We start from the raw sequence: 24,025 nt of genomic DNA on the forward strand, positions 1-24,025 counted from the left end.
TACTCATTGTCATCTTTATTTGACATGCTGCAATGAAATGAATAATTTGATAAATAAAGACTCTTCAGTGTGACTCAAGTGGTTGCTCACAAAATAGACTCATAAATTGGCAAACTATTTTAAGGAGGCTGACTCATGAAATGAGAGAAATGTACAAGTGCATGCTTTATTGATGTGTTCATATTCAATTCTAATAAATCTGACTGTGATCAACACAGCTGGAAGGTGTTTCTTTGCACAAGGAAAGCTGGAGTACTTTAAACACTATTGATATTAGCTTGTAAAGGTGAGAGTCGGGCCACAAGATAACTTAAAGGTTTACAGGAATTTTCCTGTAAACAAACAAAAGTTCTGTTTACATTTGTACCCCTTTACACCTGGCACTGACAGTTGATCTGTATCTGGAGAAGGAGAAATCAGATCTCAGCCAAGTGATTACAATCTGTACAGCGCAACTATATTCTTAAGAAAAGAGCCGCCAACCAAGTTGAATGGTCACCCAACTCTGCCTCTTCCTGCTGGCTTAAGCAAACCCAGCAAAAGCTACATGTAATATTCATTCATTCATTCATTCATTCATTCATTCATTCACTTGCCATAACTCCTTATCCTGTTGGGGAGGCTGGAGTCCATCTCAGCTGACATTGGGTGAGAGGCAGGGTACACCCTGGACAGGACGCCGGACTGTCACAGGGCTGACACATAGAAGCAGACAACCATTCACACTCACATTCACACCTACGGACAATTTAGAGTCACCAATTAACCTGCATGTCTTTGGACTGTGGGAGGAAGCCGGAGTACCTGGAGAAAACCCACGCTGACACAGGGAGAACATCTGGACTCCGCACAGAAGGGCTCCACCAACCCAGGTTCGAACCAGGGACCAGGAACCGTCTGGTGACACGGTGCTACAGTGGTTAGCATTTTCACCTCACAGCAAGAGGGTTCCTGGCTACATGTGGTAGCAGAAGCTAAGTTTTTCCTTGCAAAGAGGGATTTAAAAATGAATGTCCCTTGACCTTGGACTCCAGCTCCGCTTATTGAATTTGCATATTGAGATCTGATCACAATGCAGGCAGAATCAAGATGAGAAAGCATATTAATACCAGGTGTGCATGCATGGATCGGATGTCATTATCCAGATAATGTTTCAAAATACAGATCACATGTTAATACCAGGTGTCTCCGGGGCTTTTGTGTATCCTTGAGGTCTAACAAACAATTTCAAAATGCATATGCTTCCTCATGAGTGCGATCGCGCTTGCATGTGCGTCCTTATGTGTGTGCATGATACAAACAAAACAAGCACCTACTCTTCAAAAATTGCTACCAATGGTCAAAAACTCTAGACAGGGTAGCTTTGAAAACATCAGTTCAACATTGTGCAAATCATTCATTCAATATTCATTCTGTAATTTCATCCAATTATGAAAAAGAAATGTGCTAAAATCAGAAATCTGCTTTCCAAAGCACATCATAGTATTCATTCATTCATTCATACATTTTTGTCTTGTATTCATTTATTGGGTAGTGTAACTTTGCTCCGTCTCCTGTAATAACAACTTGTTGTTTGCATGGCTCTTTTTGGAAATGGAACACTAGTCCCCAATCATGACTGGTTATTCTCCGTGGCAGCTGTAAACAGACTCTTTGTCACTCAGTGACTCAATAGATTTAACAGGTGGATGCGAGATGCATACTAACATGAAAGTCTATAAGACAGTCAGTTTCCCCCTCAAGCTAAGTGGCCGGCTCAGAGACAATGTCATCTCTGTCAGAGGCACAGAGGGCTGCAGTTTTGATCTAGCTAAACACAAGGCTCAGATGGAGAGGAAATGGAAAGAGCGGTTAACCTTTTCAGTTGTTAAATAATGAAAATGCAAATAGGCCCTGTCCTGTTTTCACTGCTTATTTATCCTGCACTGTATTTCTGAGTCTATCCTGTTCACTCAGATACACAAATGAATTTATTATGCAGTTATAATTTGGTCATTTGAAGGAGCTCTATATGATGAAGAGCTTTTTTAGCAAACACAAAACTATTTGCTTTGTAAAGATATAGTGGAGTAATGGCACCCTGAGCAGAGAATGAAGTTGTGCTACCCTGTCTATCCCACTGACAAGCAAATTGCCACCATTATGCGCTGCACTCATACACCTGTTACTCTGATACAGAACGGTGGCCATGCAGAAGCATAACGTTAACCCCCAGTCTTGCCGTTTAGCACTGTTCGCTCTGTTAGCAATGTTAGTTGCCAGCTGCCGGCTTCATGTTGTCATGTTGAGAGCTGTGTGCAGACAACTTCTGTATCATACTCTCTGAATATCATATGGACTCTTTTACTGTTAGTAAACAGTACAAGGTTTTTGGTGGGCGGGGCTTAGCTGGAGGCCAAACAGTTCTCCAGGGACATTAGCTAGCACTAGCTAGCAAGTTCTGTTGGCTTGTTTTAGACAATGGACGAAGATGATGCAAGTGGTGCATTAAGAAATACTCGATCCCAGTGCTGCAGCGTACTCTGGTACAAACTGGACCGTTGGGACATTCCAAGTGCTGTCTGAATGTACTGTTATTCAGAGCACCGCACTCTCAGAGTGACAGAGAACAGTCTAGCCCAGATGGAGCAGCAGAGCGCCGAGCGGAGTGAATGTCTGATTAACTTCACTGTTCGTTAATTCATGTAGAAATATAACGCTTGACCATTTAACCAACAGGGCTCTTGTTTTAGTGTAGCGCGTCAGACTCAAGCACCATGTCAGATCACTCACTCTGCAGGACCGCGAATGTTACTTGTATGAAGGATTGCTGAGGGTGGGAAGGCCAGCTTTGTGGTTTAGTACTATGCCTGCCTTACAAATACGGACATTTAAACGGTTTCCTCTGTTTTGTTATGCTATTGAAGCTAACATTAGCTAATGCGCTAAAAGGTTAGCGTTATGGAGAAATCCAGTATTCCGCGTAATACCTCCCCAGTTTCTGATGAGGTGGACATGATAACCCTTAGTACACATAACGTTATTCATCCCTACAACAGTAAATACCTTTTCCCTAACCTGATATGATGTGTGCGCTGCACATATGAGCATTTTTGATGATCACCTCCTTCCAGTCTTTTCATCTTATCACATTTAACCATAGTTGTCTTCTTTTTTTTTTTCATCATATGCGATAAAATGTAAGTTTTGAGCCTTCTATTTTGGCTCCCAATAACACAACAAGACATTTTAAGACTCCTGTGTAGCCTATAGCCCTGTGGTGGTGAATCATGTTCTGCCTCCAGCTAATAAATTGACGTCATCATGACGTCGGCCCTAAAAGGGTCTGTAAAGCTCCTTTGAGAAAAGTTTTTTTATGGCATGCAATGTATTGCAATTTCATGTCAATACTTTTCATTAACTACTTTTCTTCTGCTCTACTTTTAAATGCTTTTTTTAACTTAGAAAAAACACAGTTTCTTTTTGTCTTGTGATATTATTGGTTAAAGTTTAACGCACTTACTCTTCCTGTTACTGCATGACCTCATGTATAGCACCTAATCAATTGTAGCTTTAAGCTAGCAGCTTGTTTTCTAACTTGTAAACATCAAAAGAAGTCACAGAAAGGTCTCAAAATGTTGTGCATTTACAGACAATAAAAGTTAATCTCAGCTTCTGTTGACTTTTGTCACAAAGATGTGTTGAAAAGATAACTCTGCCAAGGAGCTTAATGTCTACACACAGTCTTTGTCTTATATTTGTAACATATTCTGAGATAAGTGCATTTAAATGATCATGCACTTTATTGTAGTACTTAGATTTAAAACTTTTAATGAGCAAATTTGAAATGACTGGATGAGGCATGGATTATCTCTCCAAAAATGTCTTCTGTTTCACATATAAATAAAGATTATTTCTTGGTGTACCCTGAGATTTGGAGCTTTGCAACATGCATTTCTGTGCCATTCATAAAGAGGCCATTTTTTACACTTTTCAAGGCTAACAGGCAAAATAAAAAAAAATATGACTGTATTGCCAGCAGTGTTCTGCAAGCGCCTGTTTGGCCAGTTGGAGTCTGTAAATTCTGTTTGTGTCCTGTGTTTGCAGTGCGTACCAGGTGGTGGTGGAGGAGGAACGTCCACGCAGAGCACGAGGCACAGCAGAAATCCTGCGCTGCTACCCAGTTCCCATTCACTTCCAGAATGCCACGCTCCTGAACTCCCAGTACTACTTCACAGCGCAGTTCCCCGCCGGTGGCATTCACTCACCCCAGCCCTTCACTGTGGGGGACAACAAGACCTACAACGGCTACTGGAACGCTCCTCTGCTGCCTCAGAAAAGCTACAGCATCTACTACCAGGCTGTCAGCACAGCCAATGGGGTGGGTGTTTATCCAGTTTATATTCTATTCATGCAATGTCAGTTAAAGTTCTAAAAAAAACTAAATCTACATGGTTTCCAAATGAGACATTTTGAAAAATCTGGCCAGTCATTTTGAGATACTTTCCTTCCTAAGCAGTGTTAATTTTGACAGCTATTTAGTTTTAGTTGACGAAAATTTACATTTTACTCAACTTTTAATCATCATGTTTTCTATATGTTTTTTTTTTCATCTTTAAATTAGTCTAGTGAGGCTAATTTATGTATCAAAAATTACTTGTACCAAAATTTCATTAGAAATTTTTTTCTGTAACTATAAATAATTTCTGCAAACTTACAAACTGTCATTTCTCCAGCAGTGTTTGACAGGTTTAAGACGTGATTTATGAGCACACACTTACTGATCATCATTTGTAACACTCAACATCTCTATATTTATGGTGTCAGAAAGTTTGACACTTCACATAACTAATCTGACACAGCTAGGATTTGTGCCCAGGTTCATTGTAAACTGTCTCACCGTTGAGAAGCAAAAAAATAACTTAATTAAAGTCTGAATTCTTTCTAAATATATATATATATCCCACTCTGGGGTTGAGGTGAATAAAAGAACTGTGTTGTGACCTAAATAACATGCTGTTGCTATCTGCACAAAGTATTAAAGCATGAAATCCCGTATTTTTAATGTACGAAAGCATCCTGTATCATAACTACATGTGTGCCGTTTGTAACAAACCAAACCGCGTGAAAATCAGTTAAAAATTCAGTGAGTTATTCTATTTTACTTGTGCATACAGATCCTTCCTCAATAGAAGTGAATGCACTGTGGAGGCGAAGCGAGACCCATCCAGGATGGCGGCTGGCGAGGACGTCGGCTCTGATAGGGAGCGGCAGTCAATGCAGCGTCTATGTATATATGTCTATGCATGAGCCAGTTCACAACAACTGACGGTTCTCCGGTGTGAGTGTCTTTGCTGGCTAGTGAAACATCGTGGTGCAGACTATTTACTGGAGTTTACCAGCCTGTCGCTCATGCCGCATTTGAAGATAAGAACAAGCACGGCTATTCTTGGCTTTTGATGTCTGATAGTTGATCACTAACATTTTTGTCACGTCTCGTCTTGTCAACAAAAATGAAACATAGACTTCGTTTTATTTTTTATTATCAAGATCTATTTTTAGCTCGACATCATCTGGTTTTCTTCATGGCAAAAAGGTTGTTGACGAAAAAATTTTGTCATAGTTTTTGTCAATGAAATTCTTATAAATTATTATTATTATAAATATTATCCTTGTTGATATCCTAAGAATTAGCACCATAACATCATACAAATTAGTAATCCTACTAGGTGGGTTATGTTTAGGAAAAGAAACATGGTTGGGTGTCATGACCTGGTATAACCTGATGTGACGTTAGGTATGTGCGTAACTTAAAATAACTCAACATTGACTTTTGGGACACAAACCCCGTCTCTTTGGTCAGACGACAGCCTGCAGCATGTGGGTCACATGATCACTGTCTCGTTATACACAATTACGTGGGTTGTACTTGAATTATAGTGTATTCCTTTTTGTAGATATAAGTACAAACAGTGAATGAGAACAGCCTATTTAGATCAAGATATACGTGCAACACATTAAATGCATAAGAATCTCATACTCTCTACATTGTGGTGTTAGAACTTTTACTTTAATCGAGGATCTGTGATTCCTCCACCACTGGTTATATAAACACAAAGAGAGGCAGAAAATAACACTTCCTCTAGATTACATGTTGTGTGTTGCGTGCCAGGTTGACAGTTTATTGTTTGACAGCATGTCTTACAGTGCTGTGCTAATAAGTATATACAGTACCTCAGCAACTAGACAATTAGATTAGCAGAGTGGAGGGAACGTCTAATTTGTGTACTTAATTAAGCGCTGAAAAAAATACATAAAACTGAATATTGGTTGTGAGAGGAGACTTTTTTATTTCTAGTTTTTTATAAAGGACTTACTGTAACACTAGACAAACCTGGCCTTTCTTTTTAAATCACATGCATATCCCCTTTAAAATGTACATGAAACAGTGCTAAATATTATGGTGGGTTTAATGAGAATGACAGGCTAACTGACAGATTGATTGACTGGGAGACTGAAAGGGACTGAAGTGGCTGAGTTAGAAGTCCCTGACTCTACACAGTAACTGCTCACACAGGCAGACACATGCACGCAGCAGCACAATTGCATCTGGCCTCTGATAGATGTGTCAGTACTCTGGTGGGGTGCACCAGCAGCACTGTCTACACTCTTAATAAGCTACAGCGGGGTCAAGCGCGGAATGCAGAGCTCTGTGCGGTGACATGCGCTCTCCCTCCATTACTGTGGCCCTGGTCTCCTGCCTTTTCCTATGGAGCTTTACGCCAAATGCCAGACAAGCCTTTAATCAACGGCATTTAAGAGAGGCAGTCGTCCCAGAGCGAGTTAAGTGTGGGAGGCAGGAAACAACAACGGGGTTACCGATCGCGCAGGTCACAGCCTCTGTCATCAAGTGGCACTTGGCAGGGCCCTCCCTCCGCGGAGCCGCGGCAGGCAGCTCAATGGCGACTTCAAGGGCCCCACCGATTGTGGTCCTGAATTAGAATCACCATAAACAGCCTCCTTGAGAAACACCAGCACGTCTTTAAGGAGGCAATAGAAATAACATGTGCATGAGGGCTGAATCCAATTAGCGAGTTTGCTCTTGAGAGCAAAGCACTGATGGTCTGAAACTTCCCAGGTCGAATTGGTGAGTGGTATGAATTGGCTGATAGGGCTCTTCCTTGCACAAACAAAATGAAAGCGTCCCTGGTTGATGCAGTATAAAGCTCGGTCTCTGTGATGGACATTTCTGACACTATTCAGTGTTTTGAGTTGCAGTGGCCAAATGCACTCTCTTTCATTAAGCCATCACTTTGAATGGATAGTTCTGCCAGCTTTAATTAATGTCTAATAATGTTGGAGTGATTTGTTTGGGCTTCTTAAACTAAATTAGCACTCAGAGAAGGTGAGCGCCATCCATACCTAGAGTTTTTTAGCCGTCTATTAAAAAAAAAATCCAATATTACTTCTTGTTATGTTGCCTTTAACAAAAGAACCATCTGACAGCTTAAAAGCTGCAGTAATGTGAATACACATGCACCCAGGATCACATGAACATTGATGTTTTTTTTTTTTTCCTTCGTCTCTTCATTATGCCTCGTATGGCCTCTAAATGCTGTCTCTCCCATGTGTGCTCATTGCTCATTGGACAGCTTGGCTGGGTCAAACACAGGGACACAGCTCTCATGTCTTTTGTGTTGTATTACTCATTGCCTCCTCGTTCCTGTCTGTGTCCTTTTTCCTGTTCACCAGACCATTGTTGACAACAAACTTCTCTGCCAGCAGCGAGAGCAGGGTTTTTTCTTTGTCTGTGTGTGTGTGTGTCTGTTGTTGAAGGCTGTTGTCAGAGCTCAAACTCCATTACATATTCAGAAAGGCTCCCTGACGTGTCATTTTGGAGCCCTGCACGCTGGGTTGGTGTCGCTTGTCACAGGGCTCTGGTTTCTCCACAGTGGCTGACCACCTTGAGCCGCAGGCTGCCGACAGATCGCTGTTGGCTGACAAATCAGCAGCTCAGCACCACTAATCTGTGCTGTAGGCCCTCTCGCCTAACTGCGTTTTGTGTCACAGTCACTGAGCTCAACAGATGATAGGGGACAGCGTGGAACTGGCCAGGCTGTTTTGTTGTAACCGTGGGTTCTTAGATAGGTGTTGTTGCCACTGCAAGTGTGTGTTTCATGTCTGTGCATGCGTGTCATATTAAACTCTGATTCTCTTATTTTCTTCCTCCCTTTTTCCCGCTTTAATTTATCTTTTTGTACAGGAGACCAAAATCGACTGTGTCCGAGTAGCCACCAAAGGTAAGAACGGATCAGACTGTGTGAATGAGGATGTTTGCATCACTTTGCATCACAGCTAACAAAATTAACATGAAGCTGATACAAACTGACACATCTTGACACATTCACTTGTCATTAAAGAGGATCTGTTATGCTTTTTATTATATTCTGTCATAAATATAATGTTACAATGGTGGAGGCTCATATTAAACGTGGCCAGAGTCTCAAATAATGAGGTAAATGTATGTAAAAGCAATCCCTATGAGCAAAAACATTAGACTTCAGACCATTCTGAGTACTCTGTTTCCATCTCTAATATGGTCTTGTGCTCAAGGCAGGCTACTGTCAGTGTTTACATTACGTAGCTTACACTGCTACATGAAGCTACATGCTAATGTCAGGGAAATGCAATCTTGGTTGCTGATGTTATGGTTTAGAAGCTTTTGTTGGCCATTTTTAATACAAGAAAGTGCTTCTCACAGTCATTCCTCCACTGAAAGTACACTGCTACATGTAGCTACATGCTAACCTCAGGGAAACATGTACTCTTGTTTGCAGATGTTGTTACATCTCTCACATGTTGGATCATATTCCTGCACGATCATGTCCTGTTCTGTTTAGAAGCTTTGATTGGTAATTTATAACATGAGGAAGTGTCGCTTTACACAGTCATTCCTCCGCTGCAAGTACACTGCTACATGTAGCTACATGCTAATGTCAGGGAAACATGTACTCTTGTGTGCAGATGTTAATTTCTCCCCTATTTTGGATCATATTCCCCCTGGAACATGTCTAATTGGGTGTAGAAGCTTTTATTGCCACTATTCACTGTTTCAGTTGTTCTTTGGCCTTAATGATGGTACAGAGAGGCTAACACGTGGAAGACCTGAACATGCTGACCAACCAGAGTTGACTAGGCCTTATTAGGTGGAGGGCTTAAGGGACAAGAGCTAAAACAGAGCGTCTCAGACAGAGTGAATACAGGTTTTCCAGCACAGACAGTATGAGAAAGATATAGTGTTTTTTATGATGTGAACTAGAACAAGTATGAACCTAAAAATGAGCAGAACAGATCCTCTTTAAGTTAGCTTTGATGTGTTTCCCTTTGTGTTTTAAAAAGACAAAAATGTGCGATATGCTCCTCACATCAATACATTGATCAAGGAACATATGTTTTTCCATGAGTTGGAGGCAGCCTGTGTGCCCATTGAGGTCTGTAGGTACTTAGCTATGCTGCCCGTACGTCCTGCTCCCCACATTAAAGGTGATGAAGTCTAAGTACCATTGATCCGGGAGCAGAATTGATAAGGCCGGAGGGAGCCTTAGTCACACTCCGCTCTGGGCCATGGGAGATCCTGTCACATGCCCCGACAATCTTGTATATTTTGTAGCACCACTATGGATTCCATGTGGCGTTTCAGATATCTCCATCTACATAGCTCAATGGGCTGAAGTAAAACAGTGCGTATTAGACGTAGAGGGATCATATAAGCAATTTCTCATCTGAAGGGACACATTTAAATGTTTGGCTCGCAAAGATATGGACTTGTGTGAAATGATTGCTGTTGCTAACTTTGCAAAACAAACTGTGAAATGCTCTCTAATACTGTACTGGGTGTCTTCTCTGCTGCGGTGTTGCATGATGATGGGAACTGTTGGTGTGGCTGTTTTCAGCTTCAGTGTGGCCTGTCTCTCTCTCTCTGTCTCTCTCGACTGCATGCAATCCTGGATCCACTGACTCTACTCAGCCGCCATACTCGTGACTCAGCTCACAACCCCCTACATCCGCATCGCCCCAGCGGCCGGTGACAACCAACTAACAGGTCAGACTTGTAGCTCTCTGCTCATTCTCTGACCGCAACTTTTTACCTACTACGGGTTTAATGTACTGATGCAATGCTGATGATTTCACTCAACAGGAAAACAAACAAGTGGCATATTGCACGTGTGTGGTTTTGTTTATTGTCCTGCTATTTGCATAGAGTCAGTGTGATTAAATCAAAGACTTGCAGACATTGTCTCTTACCTTCATCTTCTCAGCATTACTGGACATGAAAGACCTGTTTGAGGTGCGATCGTCATTAGATGTGTGAGTGTTGGAGATTTTTGACAGGAGTTAATCCCCTTTCATGAATAATTCTCATTATTTTGGGGGGAGATTAAGTGTTGGTAGGTGTTGCTTGCTGAATTCGAGACAACTGTAAACACACAAAAGGATGCTGAGGTGCTCATCGTAAAGATCTGGCAAGTTTTCAAAAGTGTTGCGTCTAACTATTAAAATTCTGCTCAGTTCCTACCAGTTGTGTGTGTGAATCTCAGATTCTCTCAGGCTAGAATGGAGGAATATGGACTTGTAGCAGCGATCATAAAGCACTCACTGCTCAAATGGGGATTTGTCACTGACAGCATTTCTGTAAGATTAGCCTGTAACATTATATTGGGACAAAATCTGCACCACCCATCCAGACGTGATTGTTAATATGTCACCAGTCTTGAAATCCTCCACAGCTCCGCCTTAAAAAGTTATATCTAAATAAATGCCTGGCTGTTGATAACAACACACCGGAGCAAGAACAATGTGTCACAAGCAGCGCAGGATAGATATTTAACTTTTTGATAGGGAGGGAAAATGGCAACGCCGAGGAGAGTAGGAAGCCCGCTCTAACAGATTGGCCTGACATAACAATTTATCATTCTAAATTTACCCCTGGTGACAAGGAGTAATGGTGTTGTTCAGGTGGACAGTTGTCATTCCAGGAGCGTTGCTTTCCTCAGAGTGCTTCTTATCACTTCCCAGGGAGCAGATGCTGTTAAAACAAGATGCCCCCACCCCCCCACCCCCCCACCCCCCTCTCTTTGTGTCTCTCGTTGTTGGCTATCTCCTCTCTGAGCTGATATTTAATGTTTTGGTTATTTCAGGCTTTTTTATCTTCTTGGGTATTATCTTTCCCGCCCTGCATCCTACATTTTTTACAGCCCAGCAACCATTTGCCCCAAACATGATTAACCAAGGGTAAAGATGGTGCGCACTTATCTCTCCCCATGCAGCTTGATCCACAGAGTGCTGATGTCCACTAAGGACGGAGCTAAAGGTGGAGTCTCCAGGACAATAGGGAGTCACTTACTTTCAGCACAAACATTACTCTGAGCCAATAAATGTATATTGATATTTACGGTCCGCAGAATGCCACAGAATATCAGCGTATTGATTAATCAACCCTCAGTCCTCCACACAGTCAAATCAATGAAAGGAAATACTAAAAGTATGGATTTGCACTCTGCTGTGGTTCATGTAGAACAATAGCAAACGGTCATTAGCTTTGTTTCACACTGCCAGATTAATTGCTCTTTCTTTGTTTGATCTCCATGCATTGTGTTGTGTTTCAGGAGCAGCCACTCACAAACCTGATGCAGTGGAGCCAGAGAAGCAAACGGACCACACCGTGAAGATTGCCGGGGTCATCGCCGGCATCCTCCTCTTCGTCATCATCTTCTTAGGAGTGGTACTCCTCATGAAGAAAAGGTAAGCTTTTTTTTCTTACTCGTTGAAATACTACTTGAGATTTGTGGAAGAGGTTGAACTTACTTGCCGAAGTGCTCACAAATAAGTAGTTTCTGTTTCATCATTTTGTATATTTCTCCCTCAAACGGTGGTATTGTCAGCGTTGTTGTAAATAATTAATTTGATTATGTTGATACGCCCCATTAAGGCTGTTTACAGCCATGAGATACAGTGTGCCATGAAAAATTAATCCGTTTCCACGGCACCCTCAAACAAATGCACAGTGCTTCAGTGACATTGGAATGGGAATAGGAAAAAAATGTTTTTGAGGCCTGTGGTATGGAAAGAGGCGGGGAGGAGATAAGAAAGAAAATATGATGAAAGGCTCAAAAGGAAAGAGGATGGCCACATAGCTGAGGGCTAAGTTTACATTAGCCCCGGACCCCATACTGGAGAGAGGTCTTCTGTACATATCCCAGCTATCAGGGGAGCTAAAGCTCAACAAATATCAACCCCCTTTTGTCCACAGCGAGGCTTGAAATAACACAATGTCAGTTCCTGCAGAGATTTCTTTGGCGGACACAAGTTGATTTCCTTTAATAGCGTGATTGTAAAAAGAATACACTCCCCAGTAAAACTTAAAATATCTTAGCTGTACTTCATCGTACATTCTCCCTGAGAGGGTCAGTACACCCCAAAATCAAAAATACATATTTCTCTTCTTACCTGTAGTGCTGCTTATCCATCTAGATTGTTTTGGTGTGCAGTGCCGAGTGTCACCCATAGAGTTGCCTTCTTTCTAATATAATGGAACTAGATGCCATGCAGGTTGTGTGTTGAAAGCACCAAAAAATACCACTGATAAACTTCACAATGTCTCTGTCCAGATAACATGACCAGGGGTCTCATTTCTAAACGTTGTGTATGCACAAAACGAGGCCTGCAAGAGGCATACGCCACTTCCCACGGAAAAGTTGTGATCTAGAAAAATAGCCTTGATGGGAGAAACTTTGACCCATGCTTACACATACTTTGGAACTGGTAAACTGGCAATTCAGATGGTTCAATTCAATTCAATTTTATTTATAAAGCCCAGTATCACAAATCAGTTTGCCTCAGAGGGCTTTGCAGCACACGCCATCCCTCTGTCCTTGGACCCTCACAGCGGATGAGGAAAAACTCAAAATTTTGGTAGCATATGTCTTATACGTAAATATTAGTATGTGTATGATAATAGTAGAAGTATGGCAATAATAATGGAAGTAGTAGTCGGCATCAGGCAGCAATAGCAGTGTAACCGCGACCCATGATCCAGGCGTAGCCACAATTCGAGGGAACCTGCGACACAGTGGAGCAAAAGGCTCGGGAGACAAAGCCAAGCTAGGGACAAGGTGGTGGAAGCCTGATTGTAGATATTGTCTGATATTTTTTGTTGCACGCCATGTTTGGCTTTTGTCCATACGTACATTTGTAGTATGAACCCTACGCACCGTTCTATAAATGAGACCCCTAGTTACTACAAACCAAAGTACACCCACCAACTGTATCACCAAGCAGAAGGAAATGTGTATCTACTGCTAGCTCACATAGCACCACTGAGCGAGCTAATGTCACAGCTCAGCGGAGGAGGCCGCCATTAATGTTTACATCTAATGCTGTCACGAGCACGAGCCTCTTGTCCATGAGTAGATGCACGCTTCCTTCTGTATGGTGATATGGTTGGGGGTGGAGTCTGTGGATTATCTTGGGTAACCGGTTCATGATTTCTGGAAAGAGACATTGCCGTTGACTTTTTGAGAAAAAAAAACGAGTGCCATCTAGTTCCATTATATTGGAGGGAAGGCAGATATCTCTACAGCTGATATCTTTAACATACTGCAACTCACACCAAAACTATCTAGATTGATAAATAGCACTACAGGTGAGAGGGAAAATATATATTTATAATTTGCAGATATACTGTTCCTTTAATGTTAGATATCTCATATTAAATTAAAGAGTAAAGTTCAGTACAGTAGATGAAGCTGAGTGGGGACGCGTAGTTGTGTACTAATATAATCACCGTGTTCCATGTTTATTTTTGACAGTAATATAAGATTTTTCATTTTCTACAGCAGGCCTTGTCTGTGTAGCACAGCGATCAGTGGGTGGATGTGAAAATCAGCACTCAGTAATGGAATTGTTTTCAATTAGCCTTAATCAAACCAGAGATGGAGATGACTTCATTGGTTGAATTTTGTGTAATTTACTATTGCCAACAGGGAATCTGAGTTGTGTTTAGACATTCAAAGCGCTCATTACGTTCCAACCTTGGAGGTCAGATATGGTAATTTTTATAGGTGTATAAAATTATGTGTTCATCAAAGGGGGGTTTTAGTGACAGCACGGTTGCCTCTGCTTTGCCGTCGAAGCCACCGACCATATAAATATCTATATAATTAGAGAGTTTCTACAGTACTGTACTGAGCCCCCTCCCCCTTCCCCCCTTTGCAAAGCATGACATGACTCCAAGCGATCACCTTTGCCCTCATGATCACTAGTTTACCTCCACGTATGCCACCATATCTGATTTTGTTCATTTCTACTCTTTTTTCAAACATTAATATATTTTTACTTTTTCTTTCCTTTTCATTCCATCCCTCCCCTCCTCCACTGCTTAAATCCTACCACCACCCCACTCGGCAGAAGAACCTATCACTCCTACACTTACTACCTGTAAGTAACCACTTTGTGTAATGTTAGTGCCATGCTTTCTCACCCACACATGTTTCCCATGCATGCAAAAAGCCATGTCATCCTCCTCCTGCTCAGAGCCATTACAGAGGCCTAACTGTAATCTCTGCTGGAGGAACGGAGGACGCCACTCCAGTGCATCTCCACGCGACGAGCACATCACACTGTATGTCACATTGGCACGACTTCTGACGAAAGCACGCAGACGCAGCTGCACCCCCCACGACATAAACCTGCCGCTGAAATGTTTTTGCAAATATAATTTCTCCCAGACCTTTAAGGAGTTTGTTTATCAAATGATAAACTAAACTGCCTTAATGATTGTACGGCTGCCAAACTCATCATGTGAGAGAAAAAGAAATCAATGCAGGAGCTATCCTGCATTTTTACTGAGTGTGAATTTTTCATTTGCCTCCGATGATTTCATCTCTGTTGACTTGTCAAAGTTGGATTTTTTGAAGTGCCTATCACAGTGCTTTAGTTGTGCCCAGAACCTCAATGAGCTAGTCTGACTATTTCACATTTTGTACACTTGTGTATACGCTCTGCAAACACCAAAAATGCAGCCAATTACTCTATGTTGGATTGAGCATATTTGTAGGTATTACTGAAAATGTAAGCATGAGCTAACATGTTGATCTTAACGATTTGGCTCCATATGCATGTGATAATTTCTTTTTTTTTTTTTTTTTTTAAACCCCTACTCCATCCTCTCATCAAACCATCTCATGCTTTTTCCTCCCTTTTTTTCCTCAAGCATGTATTTTGGGTTATTGCAAGTCCATCCCATTGATTCTATGGTGATGGTGGAGTTGTGTCTTTAGCTGACAAGATGTTTGCATCACGACTGAGCAAGCTGATGTGATCACAGAATAACCTCCTTTCTATTTAGATGTCTCCCGAATCATAAAACAATAGCCGTAGCGCTGCTTTATTTGTTCTTAATAGAACAGATGATTCCACATCGCACCTCTGAATGGTAAAGAAGCTTATTCTGCAGCTCTGCCTTCACTGCTGTAGCTCATAGGCTCCCTCTGTATGCTCTTTGTGATGGATGCCGACTAATCTGTCTTGAGATGGCTGTGATCAGAGGAGAGAATGGAGGCTGCCTCACATCAAAGAACATCTCAGAATACACCTGGAGATAATACTACTCTGAATACTCTGCGTGTCACTCATATTAGATCACAGCTGTCTTGGCTGGAAAGCCCCGGTGACTTTGGAGGAGTGGTGTCATCAAAGCTGAGGACACACATTGACTGAACTGAGCAGGAAGAGATGAGGCTGTCAGTGAAACAATCACAATATCAGTTGTGTGTTTTTGTTATGTTAAGTGTTACATGCAAAAAGCGTTTTCTCTGATAGTTGCCTTTGGCATGAAGAGGAGTTGATAGTGTCTGCAATTACAAATCAATATATTATTTTCCACAAGAATTTAGGGATTTTTTTTATTATTTTTTTTTTACTTCTTACTTCTGTGTGGTTTGGTGGTGATTTTTAAATGTATTCTGCCATTTGAAGGACAGCAGGGCCAGGGCTGTACTTAATAGTTCGGAGCTTTGACGCTTCATAATGTTGACATTGGAATTCAAAATCACATTATTATTATGCAGGGTATATATTTTTTTGAATGCCTTTCCAATGATGACAGCCATGGCCAGAGGCAGTAAGGTTTTCAGGCTGTTCATCTGTCCCACTCTCAGGAACGCACTTGAGGGAATTTCTTCAAATTTGGCACAAACGTCCACTTGGACTCAACAATGAACTAATTAGTTTTTTGTGATCAAAGTCACTGTGACCTCACATGTGAACTTAAGACAGAATTTCACATACATGTCTGATAACATGATGCAGTGATGACATTTTATATCCAAAAGGTCAAAGGTCAGCTTCACTGTGACATCATAATGTTCTGCAAAAACACTTGTTCTAGCCATTACTCATTGCTATAAATCAGGAACAGAAAGGGAGACATTTGTTCAGGTACTGAATTGGTGACACTAATCTTGGGTGTCTCTCTTAAAAACTGTGCTGATTGTATAGATCGCCTGTGCTGCCGGGTTGTATCTGTGAAGCATGCATGTTTTAGAACAGGGGTCAGCAACCTTTAGGAGCCATTTTCGGTCCAAAAAAATTAGTTAAATCTGTCTAGAGCCACAAAATATATTTGAGCCTTATAGTAAAGGTAACACAGCCTTATTATGTTTGATTTAGCTTATTAACATTACTAATAGGTCTAATATCATTAATATGTTTTCATAGGGTGGCTACTCTGCAGTATTTATAAGTATTTGGTACCCTACAGCAAAAGTAAACAAACGTGTCTTTATTTTCCTCCAAAATTTTTCCTTTCTGGATTTTGAATCCACAGCTAGCTTTGCTAAGGAGATACAAGATACAAGACACCGCTCTCGATGTTCGGCAAATGTAGAGAAAAGGTGCCAGGCTGTAGACATAGCTAATACTTAGATTTACTTGACAAAACTAAACTTTGCAGAGACATCCGTATTTGAAACATTGTCGTCTGTCATGGCTACATATGAGTCTTTACAGACATGGATGTAAACTGTAACTGCAACTTTAGTGGTTCATGGAGACAAACAACTGCAAGGTGATACTTATATATTTTTATTTTTTATTTTATTTATTTTTTTTTTTTTGCGTGTCTACTCAATTGGATGGCGATGACCATCTGCACAATTGCAGATAGACATTAGGCTACATTGATTTTATTAGTACTATAGCCTACTGTTTGTAGAATTAGATTCCACTGGTGACTGCATAGGATCGTTTCCAATGCATGTGATCCAAACATTTTCACTCCAGAGTGTTGTAAAGTACAAAAGTCCAAATTTATTGAAACAAAAAAATAGATGTAATCATTTCCAAAATTGACAACATCTTTTTTACATAACCAAATTATATAATATTCTACTTCAGTCCACATTTGTTGGCATTTAGGGTTTTGGGAACATTTCTACTGCAGTGAGGTCAAAAAACTGTTTGCTCTCCCACTTGCTGCACACAAAGGGACATGCTCCTGTGTTAACATGGTGGTCTAGTAGTAATCAAATAACACCATAAATTACATTTAGTTATGAAAGACCATTGATTCAATAAATAATAGACACATTTAAGCTGATATAACTCTTTGCTTTACAAATTGAGGATTTAAATTTTTGTATTTTGAGGGGGTGGTGACGTCAAATATGACGACATGCATCTTAAGCTTTATTCAAAAACCCCATTTGAAGCTTTGTATGTTTAAAAAAAAAAGGGTTCGTTCAGAGGCCTGTTTGCTTTGATTGACAGGTTTTAGGTTAGACAAAATAGATATTATGGTGCTGAACACTCAACAGGATGTGTTTGGGCAGTTAAGTCAAATCGTGTTTCTTTAAAAATGAATGTATGTGTGATGTCAGTAACACCATGTCCACCTTTTTCTGCAGTCTTCTGTCAAAATCAATTGGTGGGTTTTACTGTTAAGATTTAAAAGAAGGGAAAGAGTGGACTGCGAATGTTGTGACTCCTCTTTAAAGCTGACAAGATAACAGCATAATATACAGTTAGATAAGCTGAAGGAGTAATGATCCCCATTGGGGAATGTGCCAAGACAGCAGCAAATACTAATAGATGATAAAACACACTGCGAGAATGTGTAAATAAAGAAATAAATAAGCAGAGCACCTCAGATTTCAGAAATCTAAACTGCAACACTTTTACATGCAAGATGCCTATTTAAACAATTTATTTATGAATTGCTAGAAGGTGTAATACATTATTTCAAAGGGTGGAATTCACTTGACAACAAATTCAGTGAAGATTTGATTGAATTTTATTCACCTAGTCCTCTACTGTTGCTGTTCATTGTACATGTGTGGATCCATGGTGCACTAACTTTTTCAGTTAAGCACATCAGGATGTTTAAGACCAGTCCTGCATCACCAAATAAAACAAAAAGACTTCTCCATGAGGCCTTTAACAGGTGATACATTCAAAATTATGCTGGAGTGAGGAAAGATGGCCCATTCAACACTACAGCCCCCCCCCCCCCATCCTCTCCTTATATCTGTCTCTTGTGTCACTCATTGGTAGGCACAGGGAGCAATGCGAGTGAGAGGAATGCAGAAACATGTTAGCTAATTGGAAAGACGATTTGCACCTTGAGGTGTTAAGGCAGGAGCTGGAAATATTGCACCTCACCGCGGAGTTGCTCTGTAGGATAGGTGTTTAGCCCTTTTACCCCTGCTGGTATTACTCTCGGGGTGTCTGAGCTCAGTTCATAAACAAATATAACTAATATGTTGCATAAACCCAAAGTTAAGTCTATTAATAAATCAATTATAGACTGCTTTCTTAAGATGCTCTCCTGTGGAGCGTTCTCTGAAGCGCTCATCTGTAGTTCTGATGACAGCCTTGTTGCCAGCCATGAGATTACAACACCTCTATGATTGATGAACCCCATTAATGCTCTCATGTATTCATCAAAGTCTTTAAAGGCATGAGAACATCCTGCAGTCACCAAAATATGCACTTTGGGTACACTGCCAGAGGTGGCTGTGGGGGCTAGCTCGCAACACAACATCAGTCAGAGCGCTCATTAGGGATGCAGTTACATGTGTGATCAAATATATGACCATTCTTTAATCAGGTGGCCGTACCGGCCGCTGCGCCTGCTGCCGCTGCTGGGGACAAGAACGAGATCAATGGCATAGGGCAAGGGTTGCGATTGGGTCTGGATTCCCGTGAGAGTTAGATTCATCCATCAAGCGGCAGGAATGTTAAATACAAGCACGCTTACTGTATCACTTTGTGACTGATTTGTCAGGTGTGACTAGTGTGCCTCAAAGCTCAGGTATGTGATCTGACTGTGTAGATGTCTCATATATAGTTAACCAATATATGTTCTTCATCTTGTAAGATGAATTGAATCTAGACACGTATCTGAATTCATGTAGTATCAAATAAACGTTGACCTTTTACTACAGGCCATCAGCCGGTAATAAAACATATGAGATGCTGAGGTTTCCTTTAAAGCAACAGCTCCATAAAAGCTGCACAACTTGCACTTCAGTTTTATTTGCTCTGCAGTTTTTCTCATTTGCACCGAGGACTTTAGAGTCTTTCAGTTCATTGTTTTGGTTTTCCATTTACAACTTCAATGTTTTAGTTCCCTCTCAGCATAATATCTAGTAACAGCAGGCAACTGTTTTCAGCATAAAAACTTTAAACTTACAAAAATAGATTTTGTTGGCCACAAGTTATGCACTGAACATACCAGTGCAAGCGTTCCTTGTTGTCACTGCATGGCATGTAAACACATTTATTTCTGCTATAAAGTTGAGCATTTTAACATGGAGATCTATAGAAATTGTCAGCCTCAAGTGGCCATCCAAGGAACTGCAGTTTTTGGCACTTCCGCACTGGCCTCAGTTTTCAGCCCCACAGACTGCTGCTTGGTTGTGCCTTTATCTTCTGCAGGTCAGCTTCTGCCATTATTCGCATAACAGTGGTGGATTTATAAGCAGATAAATTTGCAGTTACTTTTGCCATTTATCTGAAAATAAGGTTAACGTTTGTGCCACATTTGGAAGGAAGCCTGACAATGAGCATATCATTGCCTTTTTAGTTGATACACTGAACTTGTAAATAGCAAATATTTTTTTATTCAGACATCCAGCAGTTACAGAGCAACATTATCATTTATTTGTAGTTGTGTTTCAGTCAGGACCACTTTAGTATTTTAGTATTTAGTATTTAGTATTGTGTTTGGCAGTATGGCTCTGTTCTGGGGCCTCTCTGCCTTTCTTAGGCCTATGCAAAAGGCCTAAGTGCCTACATGGAAAGCTTAAAGCAGAGAGACACACCTCTCCACCCTTCAATGTGCCTACATGGAAAGCCATGTGGCAGAAAGAGCAAATCTCCCTGCCCTTCCATGCGCCCACTTGGAAAGCCTGAGGCAGGGAGAACAGCATCAGTAACAAACAGAAATGACATTGATAAGTCACACACAACATGAAAAGGGGGAGCTGAGGTGGAGGCAGGTTGCAAAGCAGCTTGCAGAGGAAGCAGCAACAGTAGGCAGGCCAGAGCAGTTTAAATAGAAACTGGCATAGAAAGGAATTATGTGATCAGCTGCTCCATCAGTTTATTGGGTTGTTTGAGATCAGCTGATGTAGCCAGGATGTGAGCTGAGCTTGAAAACACTATGCTCAATTTTTGGCAACCTGGTGACTTTAACGCCAATATTCACTCTCTTTTAGCTCTGTTTTTGGTCTCTACCAACTCCTGAGAGTCTGACTTTTACGCTGCTAAATGCTCCACTGTGTTCACCAGCTAGTTGCTGATTTTGTCGGCCTGCTGTTTGTATCTAAAAAGGTAGTTTACAGTAGGGTTTTACAGCATGTTTCCAAAAAATATTTGTCCACTTTGAGAGCGGTGAGAGTGAACCAGTAAAGAGCAACAATGAACTCACTAAATAAAGCTCCGTAAAGCCGAAGAGACACATATTAGAATAACATTGATCAAGTTACCAGAAACATACCCCCCAGAAGAAGAATAATGTTTCACTAAATCTGCAGGATGTGAAAACAGGCAAGTGTTTACTAACATTTTTTTGTTTTCAATTTTTTCCACTGACCCCAATCAACCAAAAAACACTTCTTTAAATATGATATTTGTTTATTTTGTAATCATTAAGTGAGAGATCCTAATGTTTCTAAAAGTTACCTGTTATATTTAATAGGTCCTGATATTTATATTCCACGATGGCCTGTTTGACAGTTTATTTAACCCTGATAAATTTGATTATTATGAAAGTAAATTATAAACATTTGAGGACATGTTTCCACAAAATATCTCCTCATGAATCTAGTCTATAAATATTTGTGTTACGCTTGATGTTTCTGCCTGATGTTTTATTATATCAGCTCATAAAAAAACAATTTCATTCAGGAGAGCCCACTTCCATTTCCATCTGGCAGGTGGTCACTTATATCATAAATCCCCGATGATATGATGAGTGCTTAAGTTTTATTGAGTGGCCCTGATAGTAAACAAACCTGTATGCCACTTTCCGTACCGTAATTGACCAAACTCTTGCGTGTGCTGTATCAAGAAAAGAAACAGAAAATTTTGAATCAGAGTATTTGTAATTTACTTTTAATATGTCAGTAGCTTCCCTTTACTGAAAACACACACACAGGCATATAAAGCTTCATTCTTTATAAATCCTACTTTCCATTATAATCTCCATTGCACTCAGTGTCAAAATGGGAGGCCTACTAAATGTACCATGTATAACACAATGTGCTCAGGGCAAACACCTTCATTAAACCTTACAAGCCGAACATGCAGCAAGAATCACATTAATTGGTACAAGCCTTGCAGATTTTTGTACCTACGAGCTCTGAATGCTGATGAGGAAGGGGAAAGAGGAAGAGCAGCTCCAGCCAGGCGAAGGGATGTCATGCATGGAATGATGAAGTTTCAGCGCATAAATTTTAAAATGATGTGTCATTTACAAAACATCTGTCGTTCACACTTTGGCACTTTACATAGTTGCTCTCAACGGCTTCTTATTTAACTACATATAACATATATTGGCATAATACAGACAGTGTCATTGCAATAGCTGAAAAAATCATAAATGCAAATATATATACTGTGCAAATATGTGGTTTTACAAGCATAGTTTTGAAATAGAGCACATTTTCTTACTTGATTCAAACCTTAATAGAGTGGTCACAGTGATAAAAAAGCAAATTCAATAGACTTTTATTAACCAAGTCACAATGAGATTCATGTCAGTACCTCTAACACTGTCAAAATACTCATTTTAAATGTATAACAACCAACAAAGATATTAAATGAAACAAACATGTTTTAGCATAATAACACTTAATGTTATTTACAGTATTACTGGTCTAGGCTTTATATTTAACAACATACCACATTTTTTAAAATGAAATGACTATCACTTGAATTTAAACCTCCTACACTGTGCCTCCTCATGTATTTCATACTTCACAGCTTCAAACGTGTACATGTATTAGATGCTGGTGAGGCAATCAAGTGAGCAGATAAACAGTGTTGTGCTTCAACATTGTTAATATCCATTGGCTATTGGTCTAGTGATGTTTATTTTGGGTGATCCAGTTGGTCTAATCTCTGTTAACCATGCTCCCAGGAACTGTGCTGGGCTCTGAAGCTAAATCTTTGTAGTGGTGAACATCCATCACCTGATGCCATGTGGCCAAAAAGACTTTTTACCATAGACTTACATTGCAAAAGAGATATCTACAAGTCAGTGGATCCATTTTTTTGAGTAACACAACCCCCCCAAAATGACCTGTTTCACTATCGGATTCGATGTATTTAGTCTGATAAAATTTGGGAAGTCTAAATAAGGCGCACAATTTAATCATTTTATTTCTATCAAGGTTAGTGGAGCGCTAAATTGGTTAGTTGGAATTGGAAGTCTCTATGGGGTCATACACATACTGCGCATTTAACCACTTGGAAAACATAAGGTTAGGTGCTGGGCACTACTTTTGTGCCTTTTTTGTGCCAGCTTTCAAGAGCGCAGAGGCATCTTGCGTCCGAGGTTGCTAAAATCCTGAGTGTAGAGCTGATCATCTTCCAGGCGCTGTTTTTACGTGTGTGGGCCTATTGTCCATGGGACAGATGTAAAGCTCTGGGCAGCCCTGCACCATAATGATAAACTTTTCCATATTTATCATAGACTGATATTTATGGAAGAAGGGAAAGATATCTGACGGTTCCCAGCAAGCAATAGTCGTGATTTAAACGTATTGGCTATATTTAGCTCCGCTTTACTCTAGCTACATGTAACCCAAACCTAGCCGATTTAATTTTGAAATTGATTAAACATAATTTTAGCTAATGCAGATGGTGTGCGGTATGATATTCAATCACGTATGGAGAGTCAACAGTAATTAACAGTAATTACGGCTACATGGCCGTATAATTGATGACGTCTACACTTTGGCTATGGTTAGACATCTACCAAATTTTCACTGACAGCCCAAATTCAGCTGTGATTTAGCCTAGACATCAGGTCTTCATGTAGACGGCTATTAGACCTTTTTTAAACCGAAAAATGCTTGCTGGGTTGTGACTGCTGCCGTCCCACCCTGAAAAATGGACACTTGGGAACATGTGAGTGATACTCTGGCGTTGCTTTGGCATTTGAGCGCACCTGCTGTACGTTTACATTAAAAACAATGAATTTATATAGCAGTTATATAGCAACTTTCATAGGAATGAACAGGGCCGCGCCTCCAACACTTTATCCTGTGCTCTTTATACATCTGTGCTTGTAATAAATACCTGCATATGAATACAGATAAATATTTCTTAATTAAAAAAAAGCTAATATAAATCATCATACAAAGCTAAATCATCTTTAGAAGATAGCCAGGTTGTTTCCAGATTGCATTTCAGCCAGTGCGTCCCGCCTCTCTACATGGATTGCTACTCAAACTTGATTGGTCAGAAACAAGAACAAAAA

At 40.5% G+C, this 24,025-nt stretch overlaps 1 protein-coding gene across 7 annotated transcripts in view; it reads left to right on the plus strand.

Annotated features, from left to right (window-relative positions):
• LOC125902498 (receptor-type tyrosine-protein phosphatase mu-like) overlaps nt 1-24,025 on the plus strand; it is a 225,238-nt gene that overhangs the window by 135,758 nt on the left and 65,455 nt on the right. For 4 of the 7 annotated variants that reach the window (XM_049598881.1, XM_049598884.1, XM_049598883.1 and 1 more), the window contains exons 12-16: nt 4,087-4,360; nt 8,243-8,279; nt 10,007-10,081; nt 11,646-11,781; nt 14,446-14,475. In XM_049598881.1, coding sequence (XP_049454838.1) covers nt 4,087-4,360; nt 8,243-8,279; nt 10,007-10,081; nt 11,646-11,781; nt 14,446-14,475 — 552 coding nt within the window. The remainder of the gene's footprint in view (nt 1-4,086; nt 4,361-8,242; nt 8,280-10,006; nt 10,082-11,645; nt 11,782-14,445; nt 14,476-24,025) is intronic. The other 3 variants (XM_049598886.1, XM_049598888.1, XM_049598882.1) reach the window with 2 other exon arrangements.

The sequence above is a fragment of the Epinephelus fuscoguttatus genome, linkage group LG15, assembly GCF_011397635.1.
Source record: "Epinephelus fuscoguttatus linkage group LG15, E.fuscoguttatus.final_Chr_v1".
Taxonomy (NCBI): Eukaryota; Metazoa; Chordata; class Actinopteri; order Perciformes; family Serranidae; genus Epinephelus; species Epinephelus fuscoguttatus.